We start from the raw sequence: 12,298 nt of genomic DNA, 5'->3' as shown, positions 1-12,298 counted from the left end.
TACTCAAGCCGCCACAGCAACAAATAACCATAGTTGCATGGTTGCATAAAAGGTAAAGGTAAAGGTTTCCCTTGACGTAAAGTCCAGTCGTGTCTGACTCTAGGGGGTGGTGCTCATCTCCGTTTCTAAGCCTTGGAGCCGGCGTTGTCCCTAAGGACCCGTCCGTGGTCATGTGGCCAGCATGACTCACGGAACGCCGTTACCTTCCCGCCGAAGCGGTACCAATTAATCTACTCACATTTGCATGTTTTCGAACTGCTTGGTGTGCATGCTAATATGTTATCCTTCCAGATTCCCAATTCACAACAGTTTTTAAGCAGAAAGAGAAAGAACTTTGCCTTTGCAGATGGGGAGTTTCTCTTTGTTGCAACTACTCAGATTTGTTTTGCAAACTGTCAGACAAAAGGACATATAACACATGCTGGAGAGGATGGTCTACCAATTCATCTTCTCTCCCCTTGGAATGGAATGGGGTGAGATTTTTCTGACTGCAGGATCCATGCAGCTCAGGCACTGAATGCTCTTTTTTGCATTCTGCTACTGGTCAGCTGGAGGGAACACAGGCTCATGTTGTTTGCTGTTCTCAATGTTTGGGGCTTGACAGAAGATAAGGTTGGCTTCAAGAACTCCAGTGCAGAAAAATGGGGGTGGCCTCAATGTGCCATATTTGTGAGTAAAGGGGGAGAGGGGGAAAAAGAGATAGAGCAGGAAAGCTGAGAAGTCAAAAGGTTAGTGGCGCAGACCCTCACGTGAAATTATTTTGCAAGGAAGACGTTCTGGCTCTGCTGCATTCAATGGCCTGACCACTGATTCTACTCACCGATACATGAATCTGACAGATGCTTTTAGACTCGTGCATAGCAATTACTACAAAGGCTGTCAGGGACACTTCTGGCTCCAGATCTTGGAATCCACCCTGAAGAGACACAAGAGCAGAAACTCGGTCAACTGACTTGAAAGCTGTTGTGACCCTCCAACACGCATTATGCTCCTAGAAGCACTCCAAGGCTGTGTATGGAAGCAGACTCGCTTTTTATGAGACAGTGGTCACAGTCATGCCCTGCCATTTACAAATTTCCTGAGGGATTTGTCTGGCTGTTGTTGGAAGCAGGATGCTTGCCTAAAATAAGGAGACTGGAAAGTGAAAAGAGCTTAGGGCTGAAACAGAACCTTTTGCAGCCATGGGATGTGTGTCTAAAAAGGGGCTTCATCTGCAGTAGTTTTTGTACTTGGGCTGCTAAAAGCATAACAAGTTAGTCAGAAAGAGAGGACTATTCTCTATCCCCTACAAATGGAAATGATGAAAAAAATTAAGGGAACTAGTGTAGTACAATTGCTACAAGGCTGATCTGTAAACCAGGAAGCCTCCAGGGCAGGTTATAGCTCTCTATGAACCTGTAGGTAGCCTTAAACCAACAGTTTCTCTCAGTTTTTGCTCTTCCTTTGCATCATAGGGGGTAAGAAGTGTTAGGTTACATTTTACAGTTATTACAAGATAAGGTAAAAGTACTTGAAAATTGAAAAATTAAAAAAAATCAAATTGAAAAATTAAAATCTAATAAAACAATATAATAAAAAGTAAAATCTAATAAAAATTGAAAAATCAAATTGAAAAATCAAATTGAAAAATTAGAGTTGAGCGTGACTCCTGGTTATTTCACAGAGACTTTCATGTAATTCTCCAGGCAAGAATATGGAAGTTGTTTGACCGTGTGCAAGTCTTCTTTCACTTGCTAGTTATGTTTGTTTGTTTTTTAAACGCTTTCTCCTTTCTTACTTCCTGCTTGGCCTGCCTGGCGGTGCTGGAAAAGGAATGCTCTAAAATTCAGACCCAGCCTCCTAAGAGGCCCTCCATCCAGGGCATCCTACTTCTCAAATCTCAAACCGGCCACAATCCAACGTTGCTAGTGCCACAGTTGCAGCCACCACAGCAAGGGGCTTTATGGAGGAGACAGAGACTGTTCCCAACAAAGCTGACATCCGTTACCCTGGGGAGTGCAGAAACAGCATCATGGTCTCTTCCTGGCCACTGTGCGAGGAGATGTGTAGTGGCTGGAGACTGCTAAAGTCAGCTGGGCTGTTCATTGCCGCTCCTCACAGCAAAGAATGGAGGTTCTAATTTTCATCAGTGATTCTTACTGTGCTGTGGTTAGGGTCTGTCGAGTAAACCCTGACTCCTGGTGACGATGGGAACAGGTCCCTGTGGTTTTCTTGGCAACATTTTCAGAAGTGGCTTGCCCTTGCCATCTTCCTTGGGCTGAGAAAGAGTGACTGGCCCCAAGTCAGCCACCTGGCTTTTGTGTCTCAGCAGGACTAGAATTCATGGCCTCCCAGTTTCTTATCTAGTGCATTTAACCATTGTGCAACCATATCCCCTTTCCTATTGTGTTTCATCCTCTAATGCCAGAGAGATGGTTGGACTCCCATAATCCCCAGTCATCAACAGTGCAAACTCAGGGATCGTAACCTCTAAAGTAATGGAAGGCTGCCCAAATGGTTTGCCTGCTTACCACCATTTCCCCATGAATCACAGGAGCATCTTCCTTGAAGGCACCAGTGTATATTTGCTTCTGCTGAATAAGCCATTTCACAGCCCCACAGAGAAGTTCACTATCAACAGAAATGAATGGACTGGCCATTGCAAAGACCTTTACCACGTATGCTGTCAGCCTGTGGGAAGCAGGAGAAAAAAACACAGAGGACGTCAGCAGAATCCCCAGGTACATTTTATGCATACATTGTACCTGCCACGGGATTTACTATTTCATACATTAGAACTGTCGTCTCCCAACTGGCCCCAAAGAAAAGCTCTGATCTCAAACAGAAAACCCTCTGCATTTTTGTGCAAATTCCAATCCTTGAAAAATTTGGACCTGATAAAAATGGAGTTTATCGTCATCATATTTTTATCATCGCCCATCTCCCCCATACGGGGGACTCTTCTATGTTTATGCAGTTTATGCCACAATGATGCATACAAAATCCTCAATAGGAACTTAAAAAAATAAGGCATTGACTTTTGAAGAACTGATTTATCAATGAGATATGATACGTAAAGGGGCCACCATATCTGGAGGCAGTGAATTCATCAGCGTTATTTAAATTGCAGTTACATCTCCCAGTTCCTTTAATGCGTTCAGGCAGTATGAATGATCCCCCCTCTACACTCCCTTCATGTTATCTATTAAGTCATTTGAAGGTGACTTGACCTGGGCCTCCTATGTCCTGGCCCAACCTTTGAACCGCTGTCCCTCGATGACTTAATATCATGTGCTTCACAGTAGAGTTTTCAAGCCAGCCAGGCAGGCTGCTGGACCTTAGTTTGACTCACTCATATGTACTTACAGTTCTCTAACACATCTCTCCCATGCCTTTTCTATTTTCCCTTCCTTGCAATCTATAGTGCTTTACCAAGTGCTTGATGGACGATGTGTGAATGCTGCATAGGAACCATCCTTTTTCCTGAAGGCCAGCTGCTGTATGTATCCTGAGAGCAAAGTGGGACAGTAATGTAGTGTGATGGCTTAGAAAGTTCTGCTGCAATATTCCTTCTCTCTTTATTTGGGTCTTTGGGCCATTAATGATACATATTACTACAATGAATAATACATATTATTATAATAATCTTCCCCCATATGAACGTAGCGGTTCCTTAATAAGAGCCCTCTTTCATTCATGCATGAATCTTCAATGCATTTCCTTTTATATGGACAGGGAAAACAACGTAGGAGTTCCATTTCCCATCCCCACTGTCCTGCCCAGAAGAGTCTGTATTGCTTTATGGTTGCTAACAGCAAGCAAACTCATCCAGGAAAATTCAAACATTTAATTCAAATGTTTCCTTGGAAAATGTTGAGCATACAGTCATTGAGCTATAACTGTCCAAAAACAAATTAAATGTTCAGCTTGTGACTTAGCATTCCCAACACCGTTCATACCGTTTTTGATGATGTTAATGGCCTCAGCACGGCGCTCCACCCCCATCCTCTGCCACTGATGAGTATTGTCCAGATAGTGGGTAGCAATCACTGCAGGCGTCAGACCAATCATGTTCTGCTCCCCACAGCCTGAGGGAATCTGAATAAGATGCTTCAGGTTGGCTCCATCAATGGAGTTCTCTATTGTCTCACTCACAATGTCCCCTAGAATGAAGAGGGGAGGAAGACATAATTCTTCTTGTAAAACACCTTCCCTTTTTGCCAAAGCGCCACCTCAGTAGGGGACAGCAAATCCTATCACTGTTCAAACCCTTCCAGGCATTGAGAGCATTCACATATTGTACTAAACCATTGGTTAATCATGATTTATGCTTGGGTTCATACAACACATTAAGTCAACTGACTCTGACTTCCTTACTCCATAATAAAATATGATTGCTGGTAATTCCCTCCCATCTTTGCAGACAATTACCATTTTCTATTCAACCACCCACCCATATTAAAATATGTTAGATTCTGAAATTTATTTATTTATTGATCATATTTAGCCACCCCCATCTCCCCCAAAAGAGGGACTCTGGGTGGTTTACAGTAAAATCAAGCACAAAATATAAACATTAACATCTCATAAAACAGTTATAATAAAATACAGTAAATAAATAGAATCCAAGAAAGGTATAAAATCCAGGCTGGTGGGAGGGACTCTAGGCTCTAATGTATACCCTGTCATCATGATCTTTACCCTTCTGGGGGGATTAACTCAGATCCATTTAAATCCCTTTTTCACTTCCAGCAAGTGAAAAATATTCTGGGGTTTGTCTTTGGTTTCTTTTAGCTTACAACCCAATGTTCATGCTCCCTGTAAAGAGACTCCCAAACCACACAATTCATCAAGTCTGAAAACAGGCTTCTCCCTCTCACTGCAATTTCAACAGGTTTGTTGAAATGGCCTTTACCTGTTATACTGATGAGAGTAACAGGCTCCGTGTTGGGAACTACATCACTAAGATCCATGGGGTCAATATTCATGAGTTGCTGTCCAGAAGCTGCAGTGAGATCAGGAGACACACAGAAGGTCTTGTCATCATTCCCAACATTTCCTGGATAATTAGATTTGATGTCATAGTTATTGTCCCCACTTCCCTTTTCAGGGCCATACCTGAAGCTTGGTCCTGTGGATCTAGGAGGACACTTCTGACATTCTTTAAGATTTTCATCCCTTCTGGCTGCAATAGATCAGAAAAGTTATTGCCACATTCCTCCATCAAGGAAAAAAGTATGTGATCATACTTTGCAACAGATGCAACAAATTGCACTGAGAGCAATTACGTGCCCAAAGTCCCCTAACGAGCTTCATAGCTCAGTGGAGATTTCAACCTGGGTCTTTTTATTCTTAGAGCCTGATCTGACAATGACAGTGCTTGAGAAAACCTTTCTTACATTTTAAATAGCTGAATGAACTTGGACTTTACCTCTGTGTCAATGCATCCCAAAGTTTAAGTAGTATAAAGAGGGAATATAAATGTGGGAAAGTGGACAGGGGAATCTCTATATTTATACTCTATATTTATATGCAATAGTAGTACTGCTATTAAGGTTGGGTCTACAATATGCTAACTTAACCCAGATTGGTGAAAACAATACTTGGTTTTCATAGCATGCTCAGCTGAAACAAATAAACCATATTATGGTTGAAAGGAATACCCTTGTTTATGCAACACAATGAGCCACAGTGGGATTCTCACAAAGTGCTGAATCAAACCCTGCTGAAATCTAGCATCTATGCCAATCCAGTCATTACTTCATATTTGGCTGGACTCAGGATTAAATATTTATTGTTGACAACAACTCTCTGAACTGGAAACTTCAAGAACTTAGCTTTAGGTTGTCATAGTGCACACATGACAAATCTAGTGGAGGCTACTCCTTCCCCCTTTACTTTCTCCGCAGCACTTACCACCACCTGGAGCGTCTTCCTCACACCATCAGCCAAAGGCAGTCCCCTCACAAAAGCTTTCACTTCAATTTCAACATCTCCCACCTCCAGAGGAACAATCACATATGTAACATCGTGGGAGGTGCCAGCTTGAACTGTAATGTACTGTTGTAATCGGTCCGTCCCAGTGCTGGAACTGCAGAGTTTTTCATTGTGTATCAGGTCCACCTGGACCTATGCAACACACAACAACAAAGCCACAGTCACAGAGCTTCCCCAGTATTTGTCAGTCTCCCCAAACCTTACTTCAAGCAAGAATCTAGCAGAAGTTATGAAGATGAGAACATATTTGAAACAGGTCTTGGGAAGAATGCAAAATAAGTGTTGAATTCAGGGCAAACCCAGATTCAGTGGACTCTGATTTTTCTTAGATTTCCTGAATATCAACCTGAAGTCTCAATCAACATGAAGACTTCTGTAACGGTCAAATTCCCATGTCTAGATGGAATTCAAGCTAAATTTAAATTATATTTTGTATATGTCCTTCAGCCAGATTCACTTACTCAAGATTCTGGTCTTCTCTCCTACAAGAGGCACAGATCCTGCAAAAGTCTTGGCAAAAAAGTATTTTTGACTTATGTAGAAAGCATTTGAAGTATTCAGTTATTGTACTTCACTGCAACTATGAGGCATAATGATAGGTTTCTTCTCTTTACAGCCGATTCTTAAGTTCATTTTAACCCATGACACACTTTGTAAGGAATATGAGAATCATTGAGATGCTAATACTGTTAATATTGGCAAGTCTGCTGCATCAGATAAAATTGGCCTCTGGTCAGAGACCAGTTAGCAGGAATGGGACCAGACAGTAAGGCAGGAGTTCTCTACATTTTCCAATATGGAAAAACTTTTAATGGTATCTGTGGACAACCTCCAGTAAATCAGTTAAATGCCTTTATAGCAATCCAGGTACAGGTTTTGTTAATTAGCATAGTAAGTGGATATCCCTTGTATCTCCTATCTTCGTGACATGCAGTTAATAATTCATTTCCTTATGCAGTCTCTTAGCTGAAGATGTCAAGTAATTAGCTTGTAATTTCAGGCAGACATTAGCCAAACTGGGATATGCCTGGGAAAGAAGAGCTACTATTATCCTGAGACCTACAATATATCTTTCCTGTCCCTCCAGGGAGATCTAGTGGCGATGACAAGTTGCAATGACTCACATTGTAAGGCCATTTTGCATAATTGTACACCACAGCTCGTATGGCCACTTGCTCGTTGCGCACAATGGAATAGGGAAGCCGTAAGTCAACAAAGAAATCTTGCTTCACCATGATTTCGTAGGGGTCAGCTATGCAGATACCTAATTGATACAATGCAGGGTGGGGTGGAGAAAGCATTAGTAACCTATGTCTACAATATTAATCTGGGGAGGAACAATTTTTGTCTCTAGATTGTCCTTTGATTCCATCTTAAGATATTGACCGTGTTGCTTGATTCCAGCAATGAGATTCATACATTCTCTGTGTAACAGCAGAGGCTTCGTTTTGGGGGTTCTTACCAAAGGAATTTTGTGAACCCACAACTGGAACAGAGGTGAGGACACTTTTTAGCCTGAAAACTTTTCTTCACAGCTAACTTTTGGGAGGGGGTCATGCCAGTGGAGTCAAAATAATGAGTACAGTTTTCAAATGGTTGCTACATATGGAGCAGAGAGAATATTAGTAGGATACTCTGACGATGATCACTTAAAAACAGTACCAAACCATTATTATCCTTGCAGCCACAGAGATAAAAGCATATATTTGTCTTAAAGTACAATTCTATGCATGTTGACATAAGACCCACTGCTTCCAATTGAGCTTACTCTCCTTTGTTTAGGACTGCAGTCTTCAAGACTTCGATCTCCTCTTGTGACTCAAGCTTGGCTGCCACTTTAAGCTTTTTATATATAAGTAAAGAGCTAAAATGACTATGCTGCCATTAAAAGTAATGGATGGACCTTTCAAGATGACAACGTGACCCCATTTTACTCCATTAGACAATTATTGCAAGAGTGAACAGATGCAACCATTAATCAACATGCAGAAAAAAGAACATTGCGGCAGATCCCTGCAAAGAACCATGCAGAGCTTTCTTCAGCCTCCCAGAAAACAGAGTTCAATCTAAGATCTTGCCCTCTCAGTGTATTGTCTTTTCATCATAATCCAACCTCTTTATATAACTTTATCCTTGACCAAAGCTAGATATACAATTGCCTTGTTCTTTTTTACCCTTTGTCTTGGAAAGACTGATGGCCAGCACTTCCCAGGTGGTGATGGAATCCTCCAGGTACAAAGAAACTGTTCTGGAAGAGAACCTGGAAGTGCAAGAGGAGGTAATAAAAAGCAGTGGACTATAGTGAAGCTGGAGCACTCGGAGAGGGTTTTTCTTCAATTTTATAAATGCAGGACTGTTATATGAGGAAGGGATCATTTTATCGTTTGAACCTCCCACGGGAACATGCAGGGTAGAGTCGGATGAAAGGACAACCATTTGAATAGCTGAAGTGACCTTGAGTTAAATCATGAAAAGTAGTAATCAGGAAGACTTCCTTTCAGACTCGTTATTTAACAAAAGATATTGTTTTGTTAATTAAAAAAAAAACAAAGTACAGTACAACCAAAGACAAAGTACAACCAAAGATCTATGGGCCTATGTAAACCAAACCAGAAAAATTGCTACTTCTCTGGATGCATCATGAGTGCTAAACGGCAGAAGTCAATCTATATGGTCTTACTAGGCTGAAACCAGGAAATTTGGCAGCTGGGCCCAAATTTCTCATGCTCTGTGCCTCTAGAACTCTTGTGGATGTGATCTTTGCTACTCTTCACTGCCATCCAGTTAATTGGCAGAATATGACACAACAGAATTTTTAGTTCTCCTGGATCTACTCTACAAGGCCTTCAATAAGTGCTAATTAGTACTGATTCTTCAGTCTGGGCAACTTATCAGATGGAGTCAATGCCTGCCCTGATGCTCTAACGAACCTCATCTCTGCCCAACCTTGACTGTGCACTTGCCCCTGGTCCTTCGTTTGCTCCTCATGATCCTGCCTTTCTCTTATGGGACAATGGAACTTTTGCCTTCATTCATGCTCTTCCCTTAAAACTGATGCTTCCAGGGTTGGGCCTATAGGACTCTCACCTAATCATTTTCTCTTTGGCTTTCCAAACTAGACTAGGCCAAACTAGACTAGGCCATCCTTTTTCCAGTCTACATCACCCACATGGTTTTGACTACAATTCCATCATTCCCAGGCATAGAATTAGTTCTATGAACTGGGAGTGATATGAGTTGTGGTCAAACACATCTGGAGGGCAAACATGTTGTGAAAAACTTATGAAAGACTAGGCACTTCCTGGGCAAAATAGTTCAAAGCCCAAAATGCACCCCATTTTTGCTGCATGTGCATGTTCTTAATTAGTAAAATTACATGGTACAATTTTCCTTTCCTTGGTTAGAATCTGATTTTTTTCAAATGTCACAAAATAAAGATGCACCTGGATAGCTTTGTCCATACCCATTGAAATCTGCCTCCAGAGGAAGGGTTTCCTCCATCCAAAGCCAACTCTCAGCAAACTGGGATCGAGACACAACTTTCTCATCTAATAACTCATTGTCATTGTCATTGTCATAGTCATCCTCATACTCATTGTCTTCCTTCAAGGTTTCCTTGGAGAATAGTTCTGGCTGTATCACTGAGACACTTGCAAGTATAGCAAGGCTGGGTGCTGATTGCAAATGAGAAGAGATCCTAAGGTTAGGGTTATCATAATGTTGGCATGAGGTGCTTGATCCAGGTTACTTAGAAATTTTGGGAAAACAGGAATGCACAATGTGAACCCTCTGGGGCTTAAAAATGAAAGTTCCTCGACTCCACCATTTCAATAAATTAACTGAGCCTGGGATTCATGAGGAGGTATCCTGTTTGGTTCATTACTTGGAACAACCAAGGCTTTGTTTTTCCTGGAATTGTCAACCTGAGGCTAAACCATATCAGGCTGCAAATCACATCCTACAATTTGCCTCTGAATTCTGAAACTAACAGGCCAGGAAGAAAACAAGGTTGGTCTCAGAGATTTTGGGGGAATGGAGCATGCAATTTTTTTAAAAAAGAGACCCAATAAATAAAACATTTTCCCTGAAATGCTAGATTTCCGCATATAAAACATAGTTTGTGTGGACAAACATTTGCTTATGTGAGTCTCATCAACTAGACTGTGAAGTGTTAAGGTCCGTATTAGACAAATCTCATGAACAGCCAGCTGTTACTTCCCACACTGCTTTCCCCCTCCTTTTCTCTAATAGAGATAAAAATTAACATCAAACTGGAAAAGGCAAAAACAAGAATATTTACCCAATCCAGCACCAAATTAGAGTTCTGCACGACCATTGGAAGAATCAGCTTTTGTCAGACTTGCCTTTTTCATCAGTAAGTACTTTTTCAAATTTTCTGATCTTTAGGGACATGCGTTAGCAGGGCCGCAACTAGGGGGGGGGCAACTGGGGCATGTGCCCTGGGCGCCGCGCTGGTGGGGCACCAAAATAAACGCTGGGGGGGGGCGCCAAAATGAGTGCTGGGGGGGCACCAAAATGGGCGCGGAATCCATGTTTGCCCCGGGTGACACAGACCCTAGTTGTGGCCCTGTGCATTAGCATCCAGCCACTCCTTGTTCAACTTCATGCAGTGAAACTAGTCAGATCTGTTGGGCATCACTGTTGCCCAGTAGAAAGTGAGAATGTAGACTAGAGCAATTTAGGTAAAGATAAGGTGTTGTAATGGTATGTGGGAATGACCTGGGGAGACAGGGGGAAGAGGCACAGCCAGGGGAATGGTAAGAGGCAGCTTAGCCCACAGAAGGAATGGGAGAGTGGCAAACATCTCAGAATAGATCCACCCTAGTTTCTTGGGTTGTAAAGGCGGTGGGGGAGAAATGTACTTTCAGACTTGCAAGATTCTGTTGATGTAACCTCACAGTAAAGTTGAATTAATTCATCTGGGTGTGCTTCCTGTATGGACTACCTTACAAGGCTGACAGATGTAGAGGGCCAGCTGCCTCTGAGGTCTCATCTGACATACTACTAATTGTAGCATGAAGATGCCCCCCAGTGATTGTAGAAGACATGTCTGCTTGATGCAGTCTTTGTCTCATCCCCAGCCCATTGTGGTGGCAGCCTAAATTCATCCTTAGCTGCTCTGGTTTTACAGTAGTTTCTTCCACCTTCTCCTGGCACAAGTCCTGGCGTATGAACATTCTATGAGGTCTCACAATCTTGATGATGATGCATCCACTAAGCAACCACTGGCTGTTTGAGGCTGCTGCAGACATGCCCCCTCCCCACCTCTGGTCACTAGGCACTGCCTTCCAATGGCCAATTTAGCTTGGACTGTATGAGAAACCAGGCAGTAGGTTTCCGCAAAGGCATCTGCCCGTCTAACATCTGACTTGCGTTTTGCAAAGCGCTGTTCAGACATTGTGGACTCTTTATATATATCAGTATACCAGTCTTCAGAAAGACTACTTGACCGGTTATTAAACATGTCTTCAGTGGTCTTTCAAAGAAGTGGTAGAGCTATCTATATAAAAAAGAGGCTGATGGTTAATTTAAAGTGGGAAAGATATATATTGCTGGTTTTGTGCTTTCTACCACTTTTATTACATTGGGAAAGAGACATTGACATTCAGCTTACCTTAACACCATTTTGCACAATCCTTGGTACACTTGTGAATGCTGCTGACCACAGACATTTGTTGTTAGCACTACCATTGCCTTGCAGAAGTTAGTGGTTTGAGATGTTTGGGGTGAAATTGACTAGAGTTCTGCCAGCTTTCCTTTCAGCCCAGTGGAGGAAAACTGAGGAAGGACCCTCTCTTTCACTTCACTGAGGTGCCAGCTGGGCTACTGTTGGATGCAAGTCTACCATTGACTTGTGCTCAGAAACAGCCCAAGTGACAGGTTACCAATCTGGAACCTGTCCACCCCAGCAACCTGTCACTCTGGCAGCTAGAAATATGGCTAAAGCCTGTACCTTGGGCATCCACCCACACTCAGCACCAAATCCACTCCACCACACTTTAAAGACAGCAGTTGACAGGGTTTTTTTCCCATCATGATGAGTGGGAGGACAAACAAAGCCAAGGAAAACTATCACCTGCTGCCCTTAAATTGTCTTGCAGTAAAACTGTAAGGACGGGACCATTCACAAGCCTTTTTACTCAGACAGATTAGAACTTGGCCATCAGGGCACTGCAAGTTACGCCCACATATTTTCTGCTGAGTTAAAGATGAAAGGCATGCAAGTTAATGTGGTAATGAGGAAGAGTCCTGAGAAGAACTCGTCAGGCATCACTGATTTCACACTGAAGTTCACATGTAC

The 12,298-nt window shown here is 42.4% G+C and overlaps 1 protein-coding gene across 2 annotated transcripts in view; it reads right to left on the bottom strand.

The window, feature by feature from the left end:
• LOC134490988 (complement C3-like) overlaps positions 1 to 12,298 on the bottom strand; it is a 69,994-nt gene that overhangs the window by 21,653 nt on the left and 36,043 nt on the right. For both annotated transcript variants that reach the window (XM_063294402.1, XM_063294403.1), the window contains 10 exons: positions 9,440 to 9,650; positions 8,151 to 8,236; positions 7,101 to 7,240; positions 5,896 to 6,108; positions 5,098 to 5,164; positions 4,895 to 4,984; positions 3,939 to 4,142; positions 3,412 to 3,487; positions 2,511 to 2,670; positions 821 to 916 (listed from right to left, as the gene is read on the bottom strand). In XM_063294402.1, the coding sequence (XP_063150472.1) occupies positions 821 to 916; positions 2,511 to 2,670; positions 3,412 to 3,487; positions 3,939 to 4,142; positions 4,895 to 4,984; positions 5,098 to 5,164; positions 5,896 to 6,108; positions 7,101 to 7,240; positions 8,151 to 8,236; positions 9,440 to 9,650 (1,343 nt within the window). The remainder of the gene's footprint in view (positions 1 to 820; positions 917 to 2,510; positions 2,671 to 3,411; positions 3,488 to 3,938; positions 4,143 to 4,894; positions 4,985 to 5,097; positions 5,165 to 5,895; positions 6,109 to 7,100; positions 7,241 to 8,150; positions 8,237 to 9,439; positions 9,651 to 12,298) is intronic.

Source organism: Candoia aspera, chromosome 2 (assembly GCF_035149785.1).
Source record: "Candoia aspera isolate rCanAsp1 chromosome 2, rCanAsp1.hap2, whole genome shotgun sequence".
In the NCBI taxonomy this organism is placed as follows: Eukaryota; Metazoa; Chordata; class Lepidosauria; order Squamata; family Boidae; genus Candoia; species Candoia aspera.
The sequence above is the reverse complement of the archived record's forward strand: the minus strand, read 5'-3'. Positions and strand labels throughout refer to the sequence as shown.